The following is a 26937-nucleotide window of genomic DNA, read 5'->3' as shown; positions in this document are numbered from 1 at the left end:
CTGCGGGCTCCCCCTGGCGTCCACCACGACGAAGCGCACTCGTGACGCTGTGCCCGCCTGCTGCAGTAGAGTGTTTGTTTCCCCGGCGGTCAGTAGAGACATCATGGAGACCAAACCAGTTATCACCTGCCTCAAGACCCTCCTCATCGTCTATTCCTTTGTCTTTTGGGTAAGTCGATTATCGTCACTCCAAACAACCGTCGGTGTGACTTTTGTTGGATATATCGTGTTTGTGCGTATTTCGCCGCTTGCGATGGTGGCGGTGATGATGACGATGATGATGACGGGGCGGCTAATAGCTGCGGCATCGCAGATCCGATTTTCCAAACAATCGACTGTCGTTTGCTCGACGTTGGAACGGAGTCGTACGTTTGTTAGAAATGTCTTTTGATTTTGGGCCGAGTTGCAATGGTCATGCACACGGCAAACGTCCTTACCGCAAAGGTCTCCATATCAACAAATGAAGGGCCTGGTGCGTGTTGCGTTAACTGCATTTTTGGGTAATTTAACAGCCAAAATGGCTTATGCTCGAATGTGATGATGTTATTTTGACATACAATGCGCATAATGTGCGTCAGTCTAAGCAATGAGTGAAAGTAGTGTTGCCATGGATACGTGTAGGGAGCTGTAAGCGATTGTCACCGTTCACGCATCTGCATGACTTGATGGCACACATGATGTACATGCACGAAAGGGTGAACACGCAGTAGAGCAAGAGATGCATATGCAAGTCATGTTTATTTGTATAGCCCTTTATCACAAGGGAGTCTCGACGGGATATTCAGAAAACCTCACATTGTTTGTTTGCTGTTATTTGTGTCAATAAATTTGTTCAAATTGCATACAACGGATGTTGCAATAACAAATAAAACGCAGATATCGTCAACACGAAATATAGATAATTCATAAACTATAGAATAGAAGTGTTTAGCCTAGATTTAAACATTTCCACAGAGGTTGCGGATCGAATCTCAGCAGGAAGAGCATTTCACAGCACCCGGGCCCAAATGGAGAACGCTCTTGAACCTGCGGATCTCTTCTTGGTTCTTGGGATCACTAGTAGACGAGCTTTTTCAGAGCGAAGGCTCCGGATCAGGACATAGGGGGGGATTAAATCTGAAGGACATGAGGGAGAACCTTTAAATCATATCTTAAGCTAACAGGGAGCCAATGCACTTTAGCTAAAATCAGGGTAATCTGAACAAACTTTCTACAGGTGCTTGAAATCATTGAAATTTAATGTGTTTAATGTGTGTTCAAAGTTTTAAAAGTGCTTCAATTTTGGGTGATGTGCTTGTAAATGCTTGGAATTCTTGCCATGTTTTTCAGCAGTCGCATTCAATCGAGCACGCATTAACCACAGAAAAAAAAGAAACAAGTCTGCTTAAAAATTAGGCTGACTTTGCTCTGTAGTGGTATCCCTTTGCCATTGCATTTTTCTTCCTTCTAACGGCAGCTGGCATTAGTTAGTACGGCATTGTCCCATTAAGCATCATTGCCACAGCGCACTTATCTCGGGCCAGATTCAGGGCGTGGGCCCAAGTGTTACGCATCAATTATGGGCAATGCAAAACATTAAGGTAGCGTTTGCCAGTGGTAATGGGAAGAACTTCCTGCAAATGAATACGGAAGTTGCATATTACTGCCATTACCTATATGGGGAAGGATTTGTCTCAAAAATATGTACTCATGCATTGTTCAGATCCACAAATATATTCGCATTTTACTCAAGATCTAAAAATGAAAATGGTTTGCATTTATATAGCGCTTTTCAAGTCAACGAAGACCTCCCAAAGTGCTTTACCATGTGCTTCACACTTTCCCTTTTACACACACTAACAGATAGCAGCGTCAGCCATGCAAGGCGACTGACTACCTGCTATCGGGGGCATTAGGGGTTCAGTGTCTTGCCCAAGGACACTCCGACATATAACACTGAGGAGCCGGGAATCGAACCTGTGACCTCTTGATCCCAAGATGAGCGCTCCACCTTCTGAGCTAATGTCGCTCCAAAATCATGATGTCTCCGTAAACGCACACACAAGGTTAAAAATCACATTTGTTATTCACTGATACATTCGTGGATCTACAATATACATAATTTGCACCCGGATTTCTTTCAATGAAACTGGAATCATTGGAAAAGTGAAGTCTAAAGTCCTTGAAAAGTGTTTGAATTTGGCCATTAAAATAGGTGTGCAAAACCCTGCATGTGTGACTGGTGGAAAATGGATGTTACAGGCCTTTCTTTGCAGTAGATTTTTGTTGTTGTTCCAAAGGTAAAAATGTCTAAACATTAGAACCCAATGACCCCTGACTAGCAAAGGAAAACCGCTCAGGAAAAATAGTCCTTTTATCTTTGTTGTCCAAACTGTTGTCATCATTGCCAAAATGTTCAGTTTTTGTGTCTCGCACTCCTGAATTTGATTCGATTTCAAGTGTTCACACGCTATGCAGCACCCTGTTGCTGAGATTAGACCTAAAGCAGTCATATCAAACATGCGGCCCATGGGCCGGGACATGCCCGTCAAAGATTTTAATCTAGCTAGCGGGACAACTCTTGAGAGAAGTTCAAGGGAAAAATGAGCTGCAGTTTTAAATATGTTCTCCGGATGTCGCCAAAGCCAGGCCAAGCCACTCACAAAGCAACTACTGTAGCCGTATTTTATTCTTTTTTCTCCTTTACCTTGTTTCTTTCTTTCTCTCTTTTTCTATCTCTTTCTCTTGCTTTCTCTTTCTTGCTTACTCTCCCATTCTGTCTCTTTCCCTTGCTCTTTATTTCTTTGTCTGTCTGTCTGTCTGTGTCCTTTTTCTTTTCATTTTTCTTTTTCTTGCGTTTTTCTCTCTTTCTCTCTCACTCTCTTTTTTATTCCTATTATTCTCTCTCGAGATAATTTTTTCTATCATATGGCCCCCTAGCGCAAATGAATTTGACACCCTTCTGACCTACTGTAGATGAAAGATTTACATGGTCATGCAATAAATGGCTGGAAATTCAGAATGTTCAATGTGACTCTTGTCCATTTGGCAACAGCACTGACCACAAATTCTTACAGTTTCTTGTGTGGACTATTCTTGGTCCCGTCACTAATAGTGTTCTATTTTCTGTACTTGATGATTCAGTGTGTTGTGTGCGACAACTTGCTGACATCGGGAAAAATCTTTGAAAAAATAACCCACTAGAACAGGGGTGTCAAACTCATTTGAACTCGGGGGCCACACGATAGAACAAACGTTCTGTCGGGGGCCGGACTAGTAGATTAAAGGGAAAGAAAAAGAGAGATAAAGAAATAAGAGAAGGAGGGAGGGAAAAGGAGAGAGGGCGGGACAAAGAAAGAAAAAGAGAGAGGTGGAGGACGTGAGAAAAAAAAAAAGTCGTGAGAGAGGGGGAAAAGAAAGGGAGAGGAAGAAAATCCAAAGAGAAATGGAAAGACAGAAGGAGAGAGAAGAGAAAAGAAAGCGCGAAGGGTATGAAGAGAGAAAGAGAAACGGGAGAAAAGGAAAAAAGGAAGTTAGAGCAAAAGAGGTTAAAAGACACAGACAGAGAAAGAGACAAAGAGCAACAAAGCAAGAGAAAAAGAGAGACACATAGAATGAAAGAGACAGAGACAGAGTGGGAGAAAAGGGGTGGAAAAGAGAGAGAGAGAAATAAATACAAGTACAGTGTCTTTGTGAGAGGCACCTTGCTTTGGCAACATCAAGTGGACATATTTCAACCTGCAGCTTGTTTTTCTCTTGCGCTTCTCTGAGTGTTGTCTCGCGGGCCGGATTCAATCCCTTAGCGGGCCTGATCTGGCCCGCGGGCCGCCTGTTTGACACCTGTGCACTAGAACAACTAGACAGATTTTGATTCACTCTTGTGAAAAATAATACTTAAGATAATGATAATTGTGAGAATAATGATAACTGTTTGAAAGAAATATATATACAGTGACTTGCGAAACTATTTGGCCTCCTTGAACTTTGTGACCTTTTACCACATTTTAGATTTCAAACATAAAGATATTAAGATGTAATTTCTTGTGAAGCATGACCATTAAGTGGGACACACTTTATTGGATATTTTAAACTTTTTTAACAAATAAAAAACAAAAAAGTCAGTGTGCAAAATTATTCAGCCACTTTACTTTCAGTGCAGGATCTCTGAATGATTCAATGTTGATATAAATGACTAACGATGATAAATGGAATCCACCTGTGCGTAATCATGTCTCTGTATAAATGCACCTGTACTGTGATAGTCTCAGAGGTCTGTTTAAAGCACAGAGAGCATCATGAAAAACGAGGAACACACCAGGCAGGTCAAAAAATGCTTTCACATTCATCGGCCCGGTATTGCAGTACCTCCGGGAACGGTGCATTCGCAATGATCGCAGCAAGGCTTTAGGGCTAGGACCTTAGCTTGGCCTTTTGGCTGAGAGTAAGTGTCCCGGCTCCTAGGCTTTGTAGCGTATTATGAACTGACCGATAACGGATAATGGATAATGAATAACGAAGATAGATCAATAACCCTTAAAAACCCCAAAACCCCCTCATTGTATGAGACAGGAATAAACCACCAGAGTCTCATGGGAAGTCGCACTTCTTACACGTACTCTGAGAATTTCCTTTCTTCACTGTTCGTGATATTACTTTGTGTTATGTTTGTTTTTCCTCCCTAAAAAAGCTCAACCAAATATCAGCTACATGGAAAACGTAAATGAATGAAAAGAGACAGAGACAGAGTGGGAGAAAAGGGGTGGAAAAGAGAGAGGTCCAATTTTGTTGGCGATCGAAAGCATCCTCCTCTGTTTATCCATTCAGAGTGCACACAATGCACAATGAAAATCTGCAATCCTACAATGGATTCAAACAATCTTAAAATCGGAAGACAGAATGGAGGAATTGGTTGATTTTTTTTTGTTCTTGGTGCAAACCAAATGCATCTTCTTGCCACTAGAGGGCAGTGAAGATGTAAAAGAGCTGACATCAAATCTGGTTTTATGTTAAAAGACAATATTGCAAAATAGTTTCTCAGCTTGAGTAGGCCCAACCTAGTAGTTTGAGCTGATGGTATTGTCTGTTCACTGCTAAAACACTTATTTTGGATTATTTCGCTCTTGTGTGTTTTTTTTTAAGGTATGGAGCGATTACAGTAATCCCTCAGCTATTGCAGTTAATAGGTGGCAGAACCCCCGCAAAACATGAAAATCCACAAAGTAGAAACCTTTATTTATCTACTAAGAAAAAACCCAATGCACAGGCTCAAGCATTTAATCCTACAAATGAAAGTACTACACTTTATTAATGTTTTTTGGGTTTTTTTTGACATATAACTACTGCATTTATAATTTTAAAAATTATTTTGCTGTTTTATTTCACAACTGTTTGAAATAAGGACCCGGTTGACTTCACTTTCACTTTGCAACTATCGTGTGGCCGTTCTGGAAAACTGCATTTACAGTACATTCCGACTGTGTGCTCGGAAATTAAACATTTAAAAAAATATACCCGCCAGGGAGCCACCACGGAGCGGCAAACACCCACATGTGGCATCTGTGCTTCTTTCGCAGGTGGAGAGGTCCAATTTTGTTGGCGATCGAAAGCATCCTCCTCTGTTTATCCATTCAGAGTGCACACAATGCACAATGAAAATCTGCAAAGCAGTGAACCAAGCGAAGTAGGGAGGTGTCTTTGTACATTGATCACCAAAAGCCTAAACAGAGACTTTTGGATTATTCCGCTTGACAAAATGGCAAAACAAACAAACAACTACTCATAAAAAGGGCAAAAACAAAATCACCTAGAGCATGGATGTCAAAGTCAAATGAACAGAGGGCTGAATCCAAAATTTGGTAACAAGCCGAGGGCCGGAATGATGGAATTATTCATCATATAGTCTAGTGAACCTAATAAAAACCTAAGAGATCTATTACAATATTATCAGATGATAAAGCAAAGAGGGCAATCGTAACTACGGGTCTCTGTGTCCCAAACGACTGCCAAGGCATCATGTCACCTGGAATCCTCGAGTTAATGTGAGAATATTCCGTAGTGACACCAGAACTCAAAAACCTTCGAGGGTCACACAATTGTCACTAAGATCACTAAGGGTCACTAAAATGTAATCTCTTGTCGAGTTTATTAACATTGCAGCACGCAGCACAGTAGTTATCGCGTTTGCAGTACAGTTCTGAGGTCATGGGATCAAACCTTCCTGTGTGGAGTTTGCATGTTCTCCCCGTGCTTGCATCGATTTCCGCCGGGCACTCCGGTTTCCTCCCACATTCCAAAAACATGCATGTTAGGCTAAATGGCCGGTCCAAATTGTCCCCAGGTGTGATGGAGCGAATAAATCGTTGTCTGTCTCTGTGTGCCCTTTGACTGGCTGGCAATCAGTTCAGGGTGTCCCCTGCCCACTGCCCGACGATAGCTGAGATGGGCTCCAGCACCCCCGCGACCCCACTGAGGATAAGCGGTGCAGATAATGGATGGATGGAGGAATTTATAAACTATGCATTTGTGGGGAAAAAAAAGAAACGTCAATTGAAATAATTTAGGTTTCCTCAATGTTTTCTGGTTGATTAATGCTAGTCAGCCAATACAGCTACAGTGGGTGCTTTGCGAGTGGCACCTGGCTTTTTCAGCGGACATATTTAAAATGGCAAGTCATTGGTTGGTGCCTTGCACCTTATTTTTCTCTTGTGCTACTCAGCATTGTTTTGCGGGCAACATAAGATGATGTGGCCCGCCCATGAGTTTTCTCTTCCTACTTTAATTTGATTTAACTTTTTTTGCTCAAAGATTTAAAAAAAATAATAATCTTACCCTCGTTTTCCAATCGTTTACTTAGTAGATATGCAAAATATACTCCTTAGAAGATTTGAAATTTTTCTTTACTGTATTATTAAACTACTTTTCCTGTTTAAATGATTAAATACTTAAAGGGACAGTGTGTATTGTGGTTAAAAAAAACATTTCTTATGAGTTTAAAATTTTTCTTCTCCGCCTGCTATTGTTTATATCTTGTGAGTGTGCTCTGCCAATCGACTAATGAATACGCTGTAGGTTCATTTATTCGTAAATCTGACTGTGCCTCAGCAGAAACGAATCTCAAAGCACATATCTGCCTATCGCAGCAATGTGTCCGACTGTCACCCAGCTTTTATATTTAGCCGAGTCGGGCATCGGCGCTTCGAGACATGCCCGGCTTCGGGTTTCGCACGCTCGTTCAGAGATCTTTGTCATATTTGCCGAGGCCGAAAAGCTTTCCAGGTCCCTCCGCCGGGGCCTCGCTTTTTCGCTGTCACGGCCTCGCAAATAATGCGTCGAAGCGTGAAAAGCCTCGCTCGCAGATGGAGCAGGTGGTGCGCCACGTCCTCCACACTAGGAGTGGGCGATACCGGGATTTTTGGTATCGATTTGACCCAAGTAAATACAGTGCGGTATCAAACAATGCGGAGCCGATACCAATACTTTTGGCATGGGCTTAACCAGCGTGTTTTGGGAGTTGCCCAAGAAAACCCCAAATTCAACCAAAGCACCCCAAAAAATTATAGCATTGTAAGAACTCTTTTGCTTAATAAAGGACAGGGTAGGCTTGAATAGGATGAAAAATGCTAGAAAAGTACAAGAAAACAAAATGTGAACAACACAGCGTCAGAAATACTCTATAACCCTGCAATGGTTCAGTCCATTTGATTCCTATTATTGTCTGGCAACCTTCCCCGCTCCTCTTTCGCCCGGCTAGTGTCAATGGCGGCCTAGCGGCAGTCTGCGGAGGCCCGTGTGTATTATGCTAAAGGTTTGTTATACAGTGGTCATGTTGAACAAATATTTTACCACCTAATTCAAGTCAAGTCATGTTTATTTGTGTAGCCCTTAATCACAAGGAGTCTCTAAGGTCTGTACATGTCCCCCTGTTAAAACGGTGACCCCGATGTGATACCTCTAATAGAAATGACAAAAAATATCACGGTGTCACTGGATCATAGTATTTATAAGATATTACAGCTAAAAATGTATTTTTTCTCCAATCATACAGTAAATAAAAGTTTTGTTCACCTTGAACAAAATGTATTTCCTGTTCATTTTTACACAGTACTTTGTAATAAATAAAAACTGTCATTTTTCTGTTTTAAAACCTCACATTCTTGAGGTATTTTTAAAATTGTATGGTTACTTTGTGTTCTCTGGGTAATGTTCCAAACAACACAAGTGTCAGGAACAGAACGGAAACAGGACCCAATTGTTTTACGTTTCTCACATGTTTTATTGAAGGAAAGAGGAAGGGGTGCGCCCACGATCCGGTGTTCGCTGGGCGCGGGAAGCAAGTCGCTCTCGTACTCGGATTTTGATCCGAACACGGAAGTGGATCTTCTGTAGCGAGCGATGGCGTTGTCAGGGACGGAAAAACAGGTCGATAGCCGGGACAGGAGAGCAAAAACGTGGTCAGGATCGGAAAAGAGTCGTAGCAGGTAGTTGCCTTGCATGGCTGACGCTGCCATTGGTTAGTTAGTGTGTAAAAGGGAAAAGTGTGAAGCACGTTGTAAAGCGCTTTGGGAGGTCTTCATTGACTTGAAAAGCGCTATATAAATGCATTTACATATATTTACATTTGTAAGCCAGGACGAGAGAATAGACGTAGTCGAGATAAAAAATGGGTCGTAAGCCGGGACGGGAGAGCAGGCATGGTCGGGATCAAAACAGGTTGTAGCCGGAGACAAACGAGAGCAAAAAACAGGACAGGTGGGAGTCAGGATCGAAAAAGGCTAGCCTTGTATACACAGAGGTTTGCAGACGGACTGGAGATTGACTGGACCGGGTTCAAATAGTGACTGGGAGCCAATCAGAACCAGCGGCGGTTGGCGCCAAATGAGCGGACACAGCTGAGTCACATCAGTATTCATGACAACAAGTACATTTCTAGGTAGTATACAAGCAAATTGGAGAGGAGCCCATGTCTCTTATTTAGAGAGTACTGCCTGGCCTTGTGGAAACGAGGCTAAAGGTGTAAACCTGAGACGGACAACAAGTCAAGCTTCGCTGAAAAAGAATAAAGGCTGATATGTTAAATGATTTACTGTACGTACTAATTGAAGTCATTGACATCAGTATACAGTATGATATCATCAAGTACACTTTACAATATCCGTTTTGCTTGAGCTATATAATCAACCACATCGATAGTCCACAGTCACGGTTCTTTTTCTGCCTTTTTCGCTCGCGGCTTCTCCGCTCACCTGCGAGTCAACTTGGAGGTGAATTTGATGAGCAGGTTGCTGGTGGTCCGAGAGGACCTGAACCCACTTAGTGTGCCGCTAGTGTCATGCGAAGGCGTGGGCGGAGCCGGTGCGGCGTTCAAGGGCGGCCGGAGGTCTCGGATTTGCCCGCCGTGGAAGGTGCTCTTCGTTATCATCAACAGATATTGGTCTTGGTTATAACTGCATTGATTCGAATGATGATAAGCCTGGCTTAAATGAAATGTGTCAAGGTTAAAACTTGAGATTGTATTAGGATGAAGAGAGGAACACAGTCTGAGTCGGAGATTTAGGTTTTTGATAGCCCTTTAATCGGAGGCGCGTGTTTCCAAGGTCTGCTTCCAAGATCGGCTCACGAAGGAATCACGCTCCGCCTATGGCTAGAGACGCATTTATTGGAAAGCATGGGTATAGAACAACACATTTGATTGGCTTTTAAGCAAAGTGTTATTTTTACAAGAAAATAATCTGATTAGCGTAGACAGAAAACACATGTCTAAATGAAGTGAATAATGCTAGTCGCTAGATGGCGTGTGAGCATAATAAGTGAGCAGTAAGGAAAAGAAAAGAAAGAAATGTAGGGAGGAAAACTCTTGAGCAGGCTTCCCGGCACTTCCCAGCACCAAAGTCAAGGCCATTTTGATTAATAGTTAGCAGGCCCCAAGAGGATACAAAGAATACAAACAGCACCTGGATACAATCTTACAAATCATACAAAGGCACATTCAAACTATAATCAAACTACAATTTCCCTTACAAATGATCTTTTTTCAACCAGCAAGACGCTCTGTGTGCTCAGAACACCCAAAGATCTGAACATCTGAATATCTCCCCTGACTTTTGGCTTGGAAATCTCACGATCATTGAATAATTGAACCCTTGTCCCCTTGAGTTATTTCATAATTACGATTAAAAACAGCTTAAACATTGACTGTTTTTTTCCTCAAATAACTACAATGCAAACTTTAACAGTTTAAAAAATAAAGATTAAAATCTCTATCAAAACTGTTTTGGAACACGCGAAAAGATTCAAGCGAAAAAGAAAAAAAACAGCAATGTAACGAAAATACATATATAATAAATTCAACATGAAAACTATAATTGCACCAAATGAAGTGAGTGCAAATAGTTTCAGCCCTGCATTATACTATTTACACTAACCATTAATTTCATAATTGATGAATCTGTCTATTATTTTTTTCGATTAATCGGTGAATCAGATTTCTAATTTCAAATATTGAGGTTTTGGACGGATAAACAAATACTCTACGATATAATACAATAAAAAAAAGCATACGTGTTTGTCAATTAACTTGATAATTAAAAACATGCATAGAAATGTATGCTATACACCAAATATGTAATATACTCTTTTCCTACTATCTTATCCACAGCTCATATTAAATTTGGCATTATCATACAAAACAAAAAGTAAAAGTGATACAGTACAATTTGTGTAGATTTTTTTTTATCCACAAAAAAATAATGAAAACAAACCCACTTTTCAAAATGTTGTCAACAAATTTGTTTGGGGGTTAAATTTTGGAACATAATGAACATTGCCAATATGAAAAGGATATATGCTCAAGAATTTGCCCCTTTCGTAGAGTTAAATATGTCATTATTATTTTTCTTTTTACTTTTTTGTTTTATGCTTATTTTCTGATTGTTTTTCTCTGTATTTCTGTCTCTTTCCTTGAAAATTAACTTTGTTTCATGATAAAACAGTCAAACACGACAAAGTTGAAACTTTCATGACAATTTTTTTTTGTAAATGATGCAATGTTCAAAATGTAGAATTGTCTCGGTTGCCATGGCGCCCAAATGGCACCGCCCGTGTGGCGCCAGCTGCAGCTCGTTGACAGATTGGCTGCATTTGTATTTAAGCTCAGTGCTCTCACTCTCCCATTGTCAGTCCGTCAACGAACCTCTGCACTCGAAGACGTGGGTTTAAACTCTGTCCGGTTTCCTGCTTGTGTTTGCTGTCTGGTATTGTTCCCGTCTATTTTGTCCTATTTAATATCGATCTCTAGTTTTGTTCCCGTCTGGTTTGTCCTGTTTAATTTCGATATACAGTTTTGATATCAATCCTCTCAGTCCCGTCCTGTACGGTATCGACCCCATCTGTCTGATATCTGCTCATGCAATTGGTATCGATCTCGTCGGCCTCTGGCTTCCTGTCATTCCACGCCAGACTGCTGCCCTACGTCTTACGCCCAACAATCGCAGAATCACTGGCGTTTGGGTCAACGTGCATGACTGCCCCATTTACGTAAAATAAAAGCTTGTGTGAGAAACGTCACACATTTGGGTTCTCCCCTTGTTCCAGTTCTTGACAAGCATATATACAATGGCGGCGCCCTCTGTTGGCTGCGGCTGCATCGGCTCGCTACAACGGGTCAGGTGTATCGACATTTCGTTCTGTGTACATTGTTACAAAGAATGACAATACAAAGGAAATTATTATTATTATTATTATTATTATAAAAAAGTTAACATAGTTTTTTTTATAAAAACGGTCTGGGCGCCTTCTGCCTGACTAAAGCGGTACTACAAATCCTAGCGTCACAATGAAATGGTGTGCACTCTTACTTGCATTGATTTAACGTTCTTGGTGGCTCATAAATCACGTGGTACAACGAATCGATGATCTAACAAGTTGCCAACGCTTTTAGTCATCGTTTTTGTCGATTCGTTGTTGCAGCAAGAGTATAGTGTCAAAAATAATCAGAAATCAAATGTTTCAAAGACCAAAAGTGTTTTAGAACAAAAGTCAAAAGAGTCAAACCAAAAAAGCACCAATGTAAATCAAATACAGTGGTACCTCAGTCCTCAACCATAATGCATTCCTGGTTGTTGGTTGAGTGCCGAAAAACTTTTCCCCATAGGAAACAATGGTAAGTATTTTAATCTGTTCCACCCAAAAAAAAATTAAAATATTAAGACAATGTGATATAAACAACATTAAAGACCATAAATGTGTGCATAATATATAATAAAGATAAAAAAGAAGAAATATAAACTATTTTGTATCGTATACATCCCTTTGAACAGTGGTGTGATGGCATACAGGAATGGGTGTGGGAAGGTTACTTTCTTTTTCATACATATTACCTTTTTCAGTCCAATAGTTTGCCTCACTGTTTTCCTCTTATCCCGCCCTTTATCGCTGTTGTTCCTGGGACCCATGTTTAAAAGCAACGCAAAAGCACAAACCAAGAAAAAAATAAAAATGACGTACCCCTTCACTCAATGACAGTACGGATAGAAGTGTTGCTCAAGCTAGGCTAACTCGCGCCACTGAGTGCACCTCGCCTCCACTCGTTTTGCGCCAAATCTCATTCGATTCAACTATTTTTGGCTATTTTCGACTATTTTGACTCAGCTATTTTGAGTTGGGAACCAAATTCCGTGTCGAGCATCAAAACATCTTTTGCGCATAGTTTTTGGATGAACACTGATTTGGTTGAGCATTGAAGTGGTTAAGGACTGGGGTACCACTGTACTGGATAACAATGTCAACAAAAACAGCGTATTTTCTGGACTTATAACACACACCTAAAACCCTCATATTTCTAATGTGTCTTTTAGTGCCAGAAATATGGTAAATACATTGGAAAATGCACAACTACAGCGATATGCTTCTTCATACGATATGCACTTATTAACCAATGGAATTATTTTAGTTGTGAAACCCAGTTCCCAAATGGTTATAATCCTGCCCTGTCCGGTATCTTGCTCGTGTATCGAGTATCCGGTATCGATTCCGTCTGTCCTGCCCTGTCCGTTATCTTGCTTGTGTATCGAGTATCCGGTATCGATTCCGTCTGTCCTGCCCTGTCAGGTATCTTGCTCCAGTATCCTGTATCGATCCCGTCTGTTCCGTCCTGTCCGGTATGAGGCTGTGCGGAAATCACTGCGAGAGGACCCGGTTCCACTCACATCCCTCTACCAGCCAGCCTCTCGTCCTGGGAAAACCCTGGTTGGTTCAACATAACCCCCACCTCGACTGGCGTACAGGGGCGGTTCTGGAGTGGGAGGTCGAATGCCAACGGACCTGCCTACGCGCCGCCTCTCATCCCGTCGGGCCCGTTTCCACGACTACTCTACCTGAAATGTCAGAACCCGAACAGACGGAGGACCCAGACGCATAACGTTTTCACACAAGCTTTATTTTATGGGAATGGGGCAGTCATGCTCGTGAACACAAACGCCAGTGATTCGGCGATCACTGGGCAGAAGAAGTGACACAGAGAAGCCAGGCGCGGGAAAACAGGAAGCCAGAGGCAGACGAGATCGAAAGCGGGCAGGACAGACAGGACCAATACCAGATACAGGATACACGAGCAGATACTGGACAAGATGGAACAGACAAGATTGATACATGAGAAAGATACCGGACAGGACGGGATAGACGGGATCGATACCGGATACTGGATATCGGATATAACAGCAAGATACTGGAGAGGACAGGAATGACAGGATCAATACCAGGGCAGGACAGACGAAATCGATACCGGATACAGGAGCAAGATACCAGACAGGGCAGGACAGATGGGATTGATACCGGATACTGGAGACTGGAGCAAGATAATGGACAAGACGAGACAGGCGGGATCAATACTGTATACAAGTGCAGAGGTTCGTTGACAGACTGACAAGGAGTGAATAAGAGCACTGATTTTAAATAGGAGGGAAGCCAATCAGGCAATGAGCAGCAGCTGGCGCCAAACGGGCGGGCCCAAGTGAGGGCAATGAGCAATCGTGACAGTTATTTTCTTTTAAATTAGTATTTTTTAATCTTATGTTTTAATCTCATGAGTTTTATATATGAAAATAAATCTTTCACAAGGGTGTATTTTGGAAGGTGCATCATATAATTACGTGCATTTTACCGCTCGGAAGTTATGGTTCCTTTTATTGGACAATATTTTGAAGATAAAATCAGTAGTGCAAATAAAGCGTGACCACAATTGGATCGAATTTGCGAGTTCTGATGTATGCATAATCTTACGACTCACGAAGAACAGTATTATCGTGATAGTTGAAATGAAAGGGGGTAAAAGTATCGATCTAAGTACTCGCTCAATATCGATGATATCGATATTTGGATCAACCCGCCCACCCTTTCACCACAATTTTCTAATTCTTCCTCCCGCTTTTTTTTCTATCAGGAGGGAAGAAAGCTGACCTCTTTTCAACTCTCCGAGCCAGATGACCAGCGTGGCGTTGAATTTCAAACAAAAGAGCGGTGGGGGTCGGACACAAAAAGGGAGGAAGGGGATTGAAGGGGATGGGGGCTGTTTGGAATTCACAAGGCAGCATAACAAGTTGAGGAGGCCTCGTATCCTCCTGGACTTGATTTCCCGCCGGGTCTCCAAAACAAAAAGCCGCCAACAAGCCACTTTGTGTGCGGCGCAGACGGGAAAAACCATTCATCTCGCCGAAGCCGTAAAGAGAATGGCGAACGTGCTGTCAGGACGATAGAGAAAGGCGACGCACCCCCTCGGGAGAATCAACGTTTATACACATGACTTGTTAAAGCGAGAAAACACATTTACCATAGCGCCGCCATAACTTGAGATTTTGCAACTATTCCGTTTTACTTTTCCATTAGCACAAAGACCCTTCTATTATTAGCGGATGAATAATTACCGGTACGCTAAATTTTGTCAGAGTTATCAGTCCTATAATCCACAAAAAATAAACAAACATAATTGGCCTCTTCTTAGTGGTACAAAAATCATCCCATATGTCACGACCAGCACACAGGGTAGACCCAATCGCGTTACGTTTTTTCACAATTTTGTTGAAAGAAAGAGGAAGGGCAGCGCCCGCGATCCGATACTCGCTGGACGCGGGAAGCAAGTCGCTTTCGCAATCCTATTGTGATCCGAATACGGAAGTGGATCTTCTGTAGCGGTCGATGGCGATGTCAGGGTCGATAGCCGGAACAAGAGAGCAGGAACGTGGTCGGGGTCAGAAACGGGTCGTAAGCCGGGACGGGAGAGCAGACGTAGTCGGTATCAAAACGGTTCGTAGCCAGAGACAAACGGGAGCAAAAACGGGACAGACGAGAGTCGGGGTCAAAAAAGGCTTGCCTTGTATCAACAGAGGTTTGCAGACGGACTGACAACAGGGGATTGACAGGACTGAGTATAAATAGGGACTGGGAGCCAATCAGACCCCGCAGCGGCTGGCGCCAAATGAGTGGGCACAAGTGATTCAGATCGATAATCACGACACCGTAATTGGGTTTTATAAAGCAAATGTGAAGGTTTTTAGCTAGCTATCTGACTACTTTTCTAAGCTTTGTAGCTAGCTGTCTTCCTGAATCTTTAGATATTTAGCAAGCTGTCTACTTAGCTTTTTACATTTTTTGCATGCTATTGAGCTAACATTCTATCTTTTTTGATAGTTATCGGGCTACATTTTCGGCCTCCTTTCTTGCTAGTCATTTAGTTTTGGGTCTTGTTACTTTTAATGTTTTTGTATCAGCTGCCTTGGAGTAGCCGTTTAGTAATAGGGAAACTGGAGTTAAAAGAATTTTAAATTCCAATCAAATTCATGTTAAATTAGAGGGACTCTATGTAATATTTGACCACTCGATGTTGCCGTAGTGCAGGGGTCGGGAACCTTTTTTGCTGAAAGAGCCGAAAAAACCCAAATTTTAAAATCTAATCCTAGGAGAGCCATATGTATATTTTAATACCAAAAACAGCTAAATGGAAGAGGAAAATCAACGAGTTTATAGCATAATAAGACAGAATTTATTTTGAACAACATTGTAAGTTAATAACCAAAACTAACAATTATTTATAATTGTCCATTAAAATAAGACTCTCTGGGTAGCGGACCCTCCCGCTCACCGGAGAACAGATTGGCTCTTAGCTGCGTGCCTGAACGAAAAGTTGCAGGTGAAAATATATATAAATTAAAATGTGTGTATTTTTTTTTTTACATGTTTTTTTCTGACTTTACTATTATTATTATTTATTCTGCTAAAGTAACATTATTAGTAAAATTATTGATTGATTTGTTTCGTTCAGAAATCTTCAGAGAGCCAGATGCCGTCTTTAAAAGAGCCATATATGGCTCCCGAGCCATAGGTTCCTGACCCCTGCCGTAGCGTGTAGGGCAACCGAAAATGAGTGCTTTAAAGCACAAGAAAGAATACAATCTACAGAGACTCAAAGTGACCACTTTTCTTCTCATTTTTTTGCCAAGGTTTACAAGGTTTTTGTTTTATTGGAGTACCCTTAGCAGCAAGATGTCAGACAATTATATCAGCTTCCTCTATATGAGCATTATATTATGTTGAAAAAAGGAAATTCTTGACATAAGAGTATGTTTAAATGCATGTTCATATAATATTTCATGTATTTTCCTTATTATTCGAATCAATATAGTTTGTTGTGCTCAACGTCCATTAAAACCAATTTACCATCACTTTAAATTCAGGTTCCTGATGATTAAAAACGCCAATAAAATCAGTTACTATCACCAGTTCTGTAAGCTAAAAAAAGCTGGCATCAGGACCAATACCTGGTGTTGGTTCTTGGCCATACCTAGTATTTTATTTACCTATGAATATGGTCAGTTGGACCCCTTAACCACTAGGCTCATCGGGGCACCTTTTCCTGCGACGTGTCTCGGGCAAGTACAGCCTGGTGGCACCCATCCATCTCCAGCCCAACATGTTTCCACCATAACTCGAACCGAGGACATTTAATGCGCTAGGCGAGCATGCTAACCACTGGACTACAGACACATACATTTTAAAGAGTGGATAAAATACTGTCAAACCTCTCCCCTGTATTATGTTGTGCAACCAAAAACAGGGTGCTGAAAAGCACAAGGAAGAATACAGATTACAGAGACTCAAAGTGACCAAAACAAACAGTCTTTCTCCCTATTTTATTGTCACACGGTTTTTGGTTTTTGGGTTCCTGTGGCAGCAAGATGCTAACCACTGCACTATGGAAACATACCAAGAGATATAAGTACATAAATCGTTGGTGATTTTCTGTATTTCAACAATAGGGTTGCACTGTGCTTTGTCTGTCTGTGTCTCTGTGTCTTTCATCAGCTTATCACGTCAACACTCATCTGAAAGTGATTGTCCTTGTCTACGCATGCATGTCGATAACGAAGCATGCATTTGAGGCCGTTTCACAGCTGTCCAAACGCTTGTTGTTTTCAACCCTGACCCCGTGAAATTGAAGCTCAACGATCCCTTTTTCATGGCCGACGGTTCAGCCAGATTACCAGAGCAGGCCGGAAACCCTCGCGCTCAAACAACCTCGGGCGCTAGACGGCCCGCGTAGGGCAAAAGTCTAAAGTTTTTCAGTGAGTGTTGACCTGTGTAGACGAGTTCAAGGGAAATGAATTGTGACGGCCCCTTTTTGACCTAGGCGGGCCCCAGTCGTTCAATAGCATTGACACAAATCCACCATACCGAGCAGTTGCAGGAGAAAAAAAAATCCCAATATGTCTTGTGTTATCAAATAGTTAATAATGAATTGTTAATAGACTTGTTCATTCCTTTCACCCTGGCCACCGCCTCTATGTCCCTCAGGAACAACCACTAACAAGCTTCCCCAGGGCCATCACCATCCTAAACAAAAGGACAAAAGACTGAACATGACATATTGTATTGAAAAATGGACGCTGTATAGAAAAATAGGCATTCATATCTTATCTTTTATACTATTTGGCTATTTTGTTCCAGCACTATTTTTTATGGTACTGTTATTTCAGTTTACTTACAACTCAGGACATATACATATCTATAGATATCTATCTATCTATATGACAAAATACACCACAGAATACACCACAAAATAACTTACAAAATACTGTACACAACAAAATATACGACACAATACATGACAAAACAAATGACAAAATACATGTCGAAATACATTATGAATAAATACCGAAATAAATAAAAACAAATAAATGACAAATTGCATCGATACATGAATACATTCAATTTATTTCATGCGTATAGATCTTACGTGATTTGTTCATGTGTTCATTTATTTATATGGCATATATGCGTTGGTATTTATAAAATAGGGTTAAATAGACTCAGTCGACCAATAAAAAAAACGAAAATTTTACTAGAACACCTCAATGGTGGCCACCACATTGGAGACCCCTGATCTAGATGTATATTTCTACATATGGCAGAATGGGTCCTCCATTGGAGGCGGCCCCTCCCTGTTCCCAGCCGGGACATGCACGCCGCCGCTTTATTGAGCTGCCTTGCACAAGGGCGTTCCTTTATCTGCTGCCTTCATTTGAAATGCTAAGAGCAGCAACAGGCGGAAGCGCCTCGCAGGTGATCAAAGTGCCACTTTGATGCGTCGCCATTCTCTTTCTGCCATTTTTGCCGGGCAGGTGATCGCTATCTCTCAAAACCGCGTCCCTCGTCTCGAATTGTCTCCTTTCTTGTTCCGTCCTTGATCCGTCTCCATGTTGCCCGTCTAGAGGGACTTGGGATAAAAAGACGCTCCCCTTTTTGCACATGCCATCAATTTTACTCATCGAACCGACGCGCATGAATGTGGAGGGAGGGAGGCGGAACTAAGGGTATTATACAAAATCATACACGGACTTGCTTCTTCATGTCTTTCAAATAAAATGTCTCCCTATGTTCCGGTCCGGAGCCTTCGCTCTGAAAGTGCTGGTCTACTAGTGATCCCAAAAGCCAAGAACAGATCCGCAGGTTCGACAGCGTTCTAGATTTGGGCCCCGGGGCTGTGGAATGCTCCGCCCTCTGGGATTCGGTCTGTAACCGCAGTGGAACTCTTTAAATCTAGGCTTAAAACACACTTATATTCAGTAGCTTAGTGTATTATTTGCCCTCATCTAGGTTTTAGATGAGGGGATGGTGTCATAATAGTCTGTAGTTTGCAATAGTCTTTGATCTCTGCAGCCCTTTGAGACTCTTTGTGATTAAGGGATATACAAATTAACATGTCTTGACTTGACTTGAATCATGTGCTGTCCCTTCTCAGGGTTTCTTCATTTTCCTCATGCTGAGGTTTTTGAGTTTTTCCTTGCCCTCATGTAGGTTTTAGATCAGGGGATGGTGTAATAATAGTCTGTAGTTTGCAATAGCCCGTGGTCTGTGCTTTGAGAGAAGAATAACAAAAATAACAACCTTTGGGGTCATTTTTGATCCCACTTATACATCCCAGGGTTAAATCTAATGACATGCTTTAACTCACCTCACTCAGACTGTTGAGAAGCAGAGACGTGTCTGTATGATGTCACCTGTCACTGGTCTTTTTGGAGTCTCATAAAAGCTCACTTTTCGGAACGCCAAGACATATCCTTATAAAAATCTGCAAAATACTACCATATAGTTTTTTGGGATTGTGATCAAATTTGACCTGGGTCAAGATGCCCATGCCACACTCATCTTGCATGTAATTGCAAAAAACTCCCAACTTCCATTGTTCAATGTTAGTAGCACTTGCAGTGATTATTTTTGTCTAGATTCTCCAAACGGTTCAACAACAGCATTCAATTTACTTTGGGTACCTCTTGGATTGAGATTTTAGATGGATTTAACGGGATCATTAAGAGGTGAAATTCAAGTAAACAGCACCCTCTGGGGAGATTTTTAAGGGTTGGCTGTCAACAAATCCTTGAAAAAAAATGCAGCGTTATGCGATGACACAATTGCACTACGTCGATTAGATTTTGGTTAATCGTGCAGCCCAAATTTAAATGCTCATTTTTCAATGTCCCCGATATCATTCAAAGAAGAAACATGGTGTTGAGCAATCAAGTTTGGGGACAAAATTCTGCTTTCAAACAGACATGAACTGCCCCCCAAGCGCCCCCAAATTTATAGCATTTATAGCAAACTCTATGTACATTAATAATGGACAAGATAGATGTGATACAGTAAAAAAAGTTAAACAAAACAAAAATAGGAACAAGTATCATCAGAATACTCCGCTGCCTTGAAAATGGTTCAGTCCATTCGATTCCTAGTTCACCCCCTCCCACACAAATGGGAAGTGACACTGTGATGAATGATCCTAAATCACTTATTTTGAAACAAAAATGTTTTTTTTTTAACCAGCCAGTTAGAGTTGAGACCTCGCCTCGAATTTCAGGCCGGGTTCGGGCATAAAAATGTCAATCATGAAGTCGGGCCTGGTCAGATTTCTCTCTCTCTCTCTCTCTTTCTCTCGCAGATTTTTTTTCAATTCTCTACTCGTCATGTGTTCCATGTTTCTTTTTCTCTGTAGAGGAGCTGCAAAGCATGCCCGCTCCCCTTCTGACCTCAGAAGAGTGATTTTTGCCATCTCCGACAAGCCGTTCGGTGTCAGAAACAGCAAATACCACGTTTTCAAGGTAGTCAGTATAGCGTGCATGCTGCGCACTCCGGAGCTAAAGTGTACACTTCGGCACCAGGCTGTTCGTTGCCGGAGACGGCAAAAATCCACCTTACGAGGTCGGCAGGGTAGCGTTAATGCCGGGTGACTCAGCGGCAGGCTGTTTGTTGTCAGGGATGGCAAAAATCACCCTTCTGAGGTCAGGGTAGCATGCATTCTGCGCACTTTGGTGTCGGGCACTTTTCATCCCCACAAATAATATGTGAAAATTCAGATTTTTGTCAGGCTTTGTCAGGGTTTTGTAACCTCGGGCCAGGTTGTGTTAGGCTGGATATTTTACCTCCATTCTGGGTGCTCAGAACCCCCAAAGCTCTGAACCTAATATTGCCCCTGAATTACGTAACCTGTGTTGTGACTGTACTTTATGATCAAACTATTCAACACACACACCCACACAAAAACAAGTAACTCATAATTGGTACTAGTTAGCATATGTTGGGCGCCTGGATTTTATGACTATAAAAATCTTCCTGTCCCACCCTGCAGATCACAGGCGCCATCTTGCTGGCAGTGGGAGTATGGGGCAAGTTGATGTTAGGCCCGTACATTTCGCTCATCGCCGACAACTCCACCAACGCACCATACGTGCTCATCGGCACCGGGACTGTCATTGTGGTTTTCGGCCTTTTCGGATGCTTCGCCACGTGCAGGGGAAGCCCGTGGATGCTGAAGCTGGTAAGAACCTACCTGCATCACCATTGAGTATAATTAAAAAAATGTTCCCATCTTTTGATGCTGTTTTACTTGAAATTCCTTAACTCATTTGATGCCAGACGTTTCTCTAAAATTGGAAAAGCAGGTGGCAGCCAATTTAAGCTATTTCGTCTCATTTTTGAAGGCCTGCAGAAAATGTACTTTTATACATAGGCACAGGAAATTCGACGCTCATCTTTAATTAGAAACATATGTATGTGTACAGCTTTTACCATTGTTTAGTTAACCACAGTTGACCATCGCTAAGTTTCTTGAATAAACTATTTTCCAAGAAAAATTCAGAGAAAACCGGCTTTTTTTGTAAGTATGCATTTAGCTTTTTTTTTAATATGTAAATAATGCTATCCATGAACCAGCTGGAGATACAGTATAGTATGATTACATACTACAGTACTGTCCTGTACTCGGAAAAAGGTGCACAATACAAAATCTAACTTACAGCAATGTCTGGATATTTTTCGACATCCCGAAAACAATTTTTCGTATCTACCATTTTTTGTAACTTGAATGTTCGTAAATAGGTGAGCGTCCGTATTGCGCATCACCGAAATTTATTTTTAACACAAATACCCAGGAATCATTTATTTGAATATTTTAACAATTTTATCTTCAACACCATTCTGAGAACATTTTTTTTTATCACATTCGCCTAACACGCCAAAGGTTCCCGGTTCAAAATCAGGTGGACACATATGTTGGCCTGGAGAGGTATGGGTGCCACTATGCTGTACTTGCCCAAGACACACACAGGAAATTGTGCTTTTTCTACCTCAGTAGTTAAGGGATCCAATCAACCAACCAATGTCATTAAACCAGCAAAGGAAATTGTGAGAAAGCTCTCAAAACTGAGCATGTCATGTTGTGTACTTGCTCCCTCTATCTAGTATGCCATGTTCCTGTCGCTTGTCTTCCTCGCCGAACTGGTGGCAGGGATTAGCGGATTTGTCTTTCGCCACGAGGTCAGTTCACATGTTAATTTTTGCGGCAAAGCCCGGAAGCGTCAGTCAAAGACATGTCGCCGTGTCGTCAAATGTGTTGCAGATCAAAGGAACTTTCCACAGGACGTACACCGATGCTGTCCTCAACTACAACTCGGAAGATGAGGCAAGCCGGGCTGTTGACAACCTGCAGCACAGAGTAAGACTCGCGTACCCAGATAAAATGAGAGTTAAAGTTTTTCTCAATTGCTTCAGTATGTTTCTAAGACAAGACTTGAAATTCTCTAATCGGTTTATCATTTCTCAAAACACATAGAACATATAGCAAAACACTATGGATTACCTGCAAAAGCTAGTTTCTTTTTTTCCAAACTCTTAAGACTCATCTCATCTCATCTCATCAGCTGCACCGCTTATCCTCAGTAGGGTCGCGAGGGTGCTGGAGCCCATCCCAGCAATCATCGGGCAGTGGGCAGGGGACACCCTGAACTGGTTGCCAGCCAATCGCAGGGCACACGGGAACGGACAACTCACTCGCTCATTCACACCTAGGGACAATTTGGACCGGCCAATTCACCTGAAATGCATGTTTTTGGAATGTGGGAGGAAACCGGAGTGCCCGGAGGAAACCCACGCAAGCACGGGGAGAACATACAAACTCCGCACAGTAAGGCCAGGAGCTGGATTTGAACCCACGTAGGAGGTTCCCACGACCTCAGAACTGTGCCGCACACGCGCTAACCACTGCGCCGCCGTGCTGCCCTTACTCTTAAGACTATTGCTCAAAATTAATTTTCCGTATTGATATAAATGTCAGTTATGTAAGAATGACAAGTCCTTGCTCTATTGTGCACAGACAGTACAGTTAAAACGGTTAGTCGTGTTCTCAATGCCTCAGTTACTCTGTTTGAAGGCCTTGATGCTAGAGATGGTTTATGTAAATTTGGATGAAATCAAGTAGATTGCATCCTTCAGTGTAGGAAATTGATTGCAAAACACTGGACACTACTCAGTTTACACTTAAATGTTTTTTACAATTTATTGACAGACCATGTCATTGGAATACAGAACTCAAAAGACAGCACAGAATATCAAACAGAAAGAAAACAAAAGCAAAATTATGAATGTAAACATGAACTTGGAGTGTTGTTGAAATTCCTCCTGTTCAGAGGATAAAAGGAGCCGTCTGCCACCCCTGTAACGTGGCCTTGTAGTCTAATGTGGCAACAGAAATATATTTATCTACCTACCTACCTACCCTGGTCATATCCCTCGAGGGGGGTGGCCGACAGCAAGACAAACACAAAAACCAAGAAAGGAAAAAAGTAGCAAAAAACACCAAAAGATTTGACCATGGCCAACGCAAATGCCCAACCACCCAAACAGGTTAAGCACCTCAGCACCCAAGTTGGTCATGCTTTCGTCCCTCCAGATGAAACAGGACACAAGAAAGCGGCCATGTCACTTGGGTCAGGGTGACACAACACAATCTTCTGTTCAACGGCAGGGCCTGACAGCTTTCACTGGTTTACCCCAGCTGCATCATACGGGTGCCGTGCCCATCCCTTAAAACCCATCCAAACATCCCACTATCCTTTTACAACACCTTTCCACTAATTCCTATCAAGAGCTCTAGTTTCTACCACAGAAATACAAAATATAAAATGTCATTGTAGGAAACATACATACAGTATATTGTATGGAGCATCATTGGAAAGAAAGTATCATAGTAACTGTTAGATTACATACCTGCTTTGTTGATGAAAAGTCTGAAGATGGACGACACGATTAATCTCCGAACATTTGATTGCAGCTTTCTATTAGCCATAGCAGCAAGATGGGAAACTATCTTGTCAGTTCCCCCTAGGTGAGCCTCCAGTTATGTAAAGTAAATACACATTCCTTAACCTATGAGTATTTCACATTTTACGTCACATTTTGCATTTTATATGATAGTTCATGTTTTTTTGCCCATTATTCAAACCAATATTGCTTTTTCAATTTTTTTTTTACAACTAGACGGTGCTAAATAATACACAAAGCCCCTTTGAATTAATGTTTACACAGAAAAAGAAATTTGAAAAATATTTTTCTTATTTTATAAAAAGTAAAAATATAGTAATATAGCATGAAATAACTATTTTTATGTTTTTTTTTTTCATGTAAGTTGAAAATCATGTAATGATATTTTTCATTATTATTCTTATTCTTCTTGAAATAATCAAGGAAAATGTATCCATCTATTTACTTATTTGTGTAGTCAGATTTTTGTAGTATTTCTATAGTTCTTTTGTAATATTTCCGTACAAGTATTAATAGTACTTCTGTAGTAGTATTTTAGTATTCTTCCTTTATTTTTCTTTTTTCTTTTGGAATTTGGGCAAAATAATTTAAAAGGTCCCCATTTTTAAGCACTAAATTTTATATACAGTATTGTTTAGTTTTTTTGTAGAATTTGTGTAATTGTATTTCTGTAGTAGACATACAAATGGACAATGGAGACAAAGATGGCACCAAAAAAACCTCACTGTTTTTTTCCATTAGTATTACTATATTTATTAGTACTGTATATATATTGTCATTAAATGTTTCCGATTTTGTTGGACAGGACGGATTGAAAAGCCTGCTGGGACCCATGTGGCCTGCGGGCCATAGTTTTCCCACCTCTGGGCTAGAGAAATCTTTGGAATGATTTGTATTTGTCGATTTTGATTATTGTAGCTGCGTTGCTGCGGTGTGTACAACTATACCAGTTGGTTGGGCAGCGTGTATTATCCGTCGCACGGCATTCCGGCCAGCTGCTGCATCAACTCCTCAGACTGCAACCCGGACGATCTCCGCAACGCCACTGTGGCCCCCAACAAAGTTTATCACCAGGTTAGCGTTGCCCTCGGCTATCTCATCCGAGCTGCTCGTTTCAAAAAGTTTTAAAACTATTTTGTGCATGAAAATGTGCAGGGTTGCTATGAGCTGGTCACTTCCTTCATGGAAACCAACATGGCCATCATCGCAGGTGTCACCTTCGGAATTGCATTTTCACAGGTATGTTAGAAATGATCTTTAAATATTTTTAGCCCAATGTATTTTTTGCGTATTTTTGGATGCATGGATGGATAGATATAGACAGACAGACAGACAGACAAACAGACAGATAGATAGATAGATAGACAGATAGATAGATAGATAGATAGATAGATAGATAGATAGATAGATAGATAGATAGATAGATAGATAGATAGATAGATAGATAGATAGATAGATAGATAGATAGATAGATAGATAGATAGATAGATAGATAGATAGATAGATAGATAGATAGATAGATAGATAGATAGATAGATAGATAGATAGATAGATAGATAGATAGATAGATAGATAGATAGATAGATAGATAGATAGATAGATAGATAGATAGATAGATAGATAGATAGATAGATAGATAGATAGATAGATAGATAGATAGATAGATAGATAGATAGATAGATAGATAGATAGATAGATAGATAGATAGATAGATAGATAAGATTAATGCACTGGTCACATTTTGTCAAAATCCTGCAGTGGGCGGGTGGTTTCCCAGTGGTCAGACATGTTTTGAGTGACAAGTGTCTAGACCAATGACGTCACACCATCACACAAATTAACCAACCTAAGCTAAGTTAGCAAGATTTATGTTTAATTGAAACATCATATTACAATATTAGCATGACACCAATCGTTTTAATACATTTGTATGTACTTACCATCAACTCCACCACTGCTTGCTGGCAACCGTGACTTGCTTGTCAGAAAGACGTCGTTGGTTACGACACTTGTCACTCAAACATGTGTGACCAATGGAGAAGCACCCGCCCACTACAGAATATTTGTGTCAAAGTGCTTCGTTCGGGAAAAAACGATTTCAGAACCTTTTTCACTCTATTAAAAAAAGTTCATTAAAAATAACACTTTGAATGACTATGACTATCATTTTGTATTTTATTTTTGCATTTATTTATTTTTTCTTTGATTGAAAATATTTTTTTTTGAAGGAAACATTTTTTTCATTGAATAGTAAAGACACAAATCTTCCACAATACACCTTATAGTCCAGAAAATACAGTACCTTTACATACGTATATTTAAATACAAAATACACTTATTTTCCCTTTTTTGCCCAGCTTATCGGCATGTTGCTGGCCTGCTGCCTGTCCAGGATCATCACAGCCAACCAGTATGAGATGGTGTAGCTGACGTCACACGGCAAGTGGGGACTTTCCTTCAAAACCAACACAACTTTGATGAGTTAGTCAATTTAGCCCTTCATGATCTCTTTCATGTTTCAGTGAGGTGAGGAGAAGATCAAAAACGACTCACTAACGTCACGAGCGTACTTTGTTTCCTTAAATCATGTTCAAACAGCTCATTTTGCATCCTCCCCTTCTCTCTGCCTGCAATGTGTTTTATCATCACGCACAACAAGCCAGATCACGTAAATCTCATTTCCACCCGCTGCTTTGTGTGCCACACACAAGACACTGTCACGCTGCAATAAAGGCTCGTTTTTGCAAGTATATTGACACAGACGTTTTTGATAAATGCTTGGAATTTGCGTTAGACTGACTTTATGTTCAAGGATAGACAGTA

General features: G+C 41.1%; 1 protein-coding gene across 3 annotated transcripts; it reads left to right on the top strand.

The window, feature by feature from the left end:
* tspan7 (tetraspanin 7) lies at window positions 1-26937 on the top strand. Of its 3 annotated transcripts, none has more exons than XM_088353246.1 (8): window positions 1-169; window positions 21146-21334; window positions 22258-22332; window positions 22415-22510; window positions 25033-25188; window positions 25270-25353; window positions 26472-26553; window positions 26637-26937. In XM_088353246.1, exons 1-7 carry the CDS (start codon window positions 104-106, stop codon window positions 26538-26540), a joined length of 735 nt encoding a protein of 244 aa, XP_088209372.1. In that variant the 5' UTR covers window positions 1-103; the 3' UTR covers window positions 26541-26553; window positions 26637-26937. The 3 variants fall into 3 exon arrangements, with proteins under 3 accessions (XP_088209372.1, XP_088209373.1, XP_088209371.1); XM_088353247.1 differs by having other exon boundaries at window positions 26472-26557; XM_088353245.1 differs by having other exon boundaries at window positions 26472-26937.

Source organism: Urocampus carinirostris, chromosome 14, assembly GCF_059441175.1.
Source record: "Urocampus carinirostris isolate Australia breed hairy pipefish chromosome 14, RoL_Ucar_1.0, whole genome shotgun sequence".
Classification (NCBI taxonomy): domain Eukaryota; kingdom Metazoa; phylum Chordata; class Actinopteri; order Syngnathiformes; family Syngnathidae; genus Urocampus; species Urocampus carinirostris.
Note: the sequence above shows the minus strand (reverse complement) of the source record. Positions and strands in the feature narration are given on the sequence as shown.

Coding starts and splice junctions, on each gene's coding strand:
- tspan7 (XM_088353246.1), top strand. CDS start 104: ATGGAGACCAAACCAGTTATCACCTGCCTCAAGACCCTCCTCATCGTC. Junction 21,335..22,257: donor GCCCGTGGATGCTGAAGCTG/GTAAGAACCTAC, acceptor CCCTCTATCTAG/TATGCCATGTTCCTGTCGCT. Junction 22,333..22,414: donor GATTTGTCTTTCGCCACGAG/GTCAGTTCACAT, acceptor AATGTGTTGCAG/ATCAAAGGAACTTTCCACAG.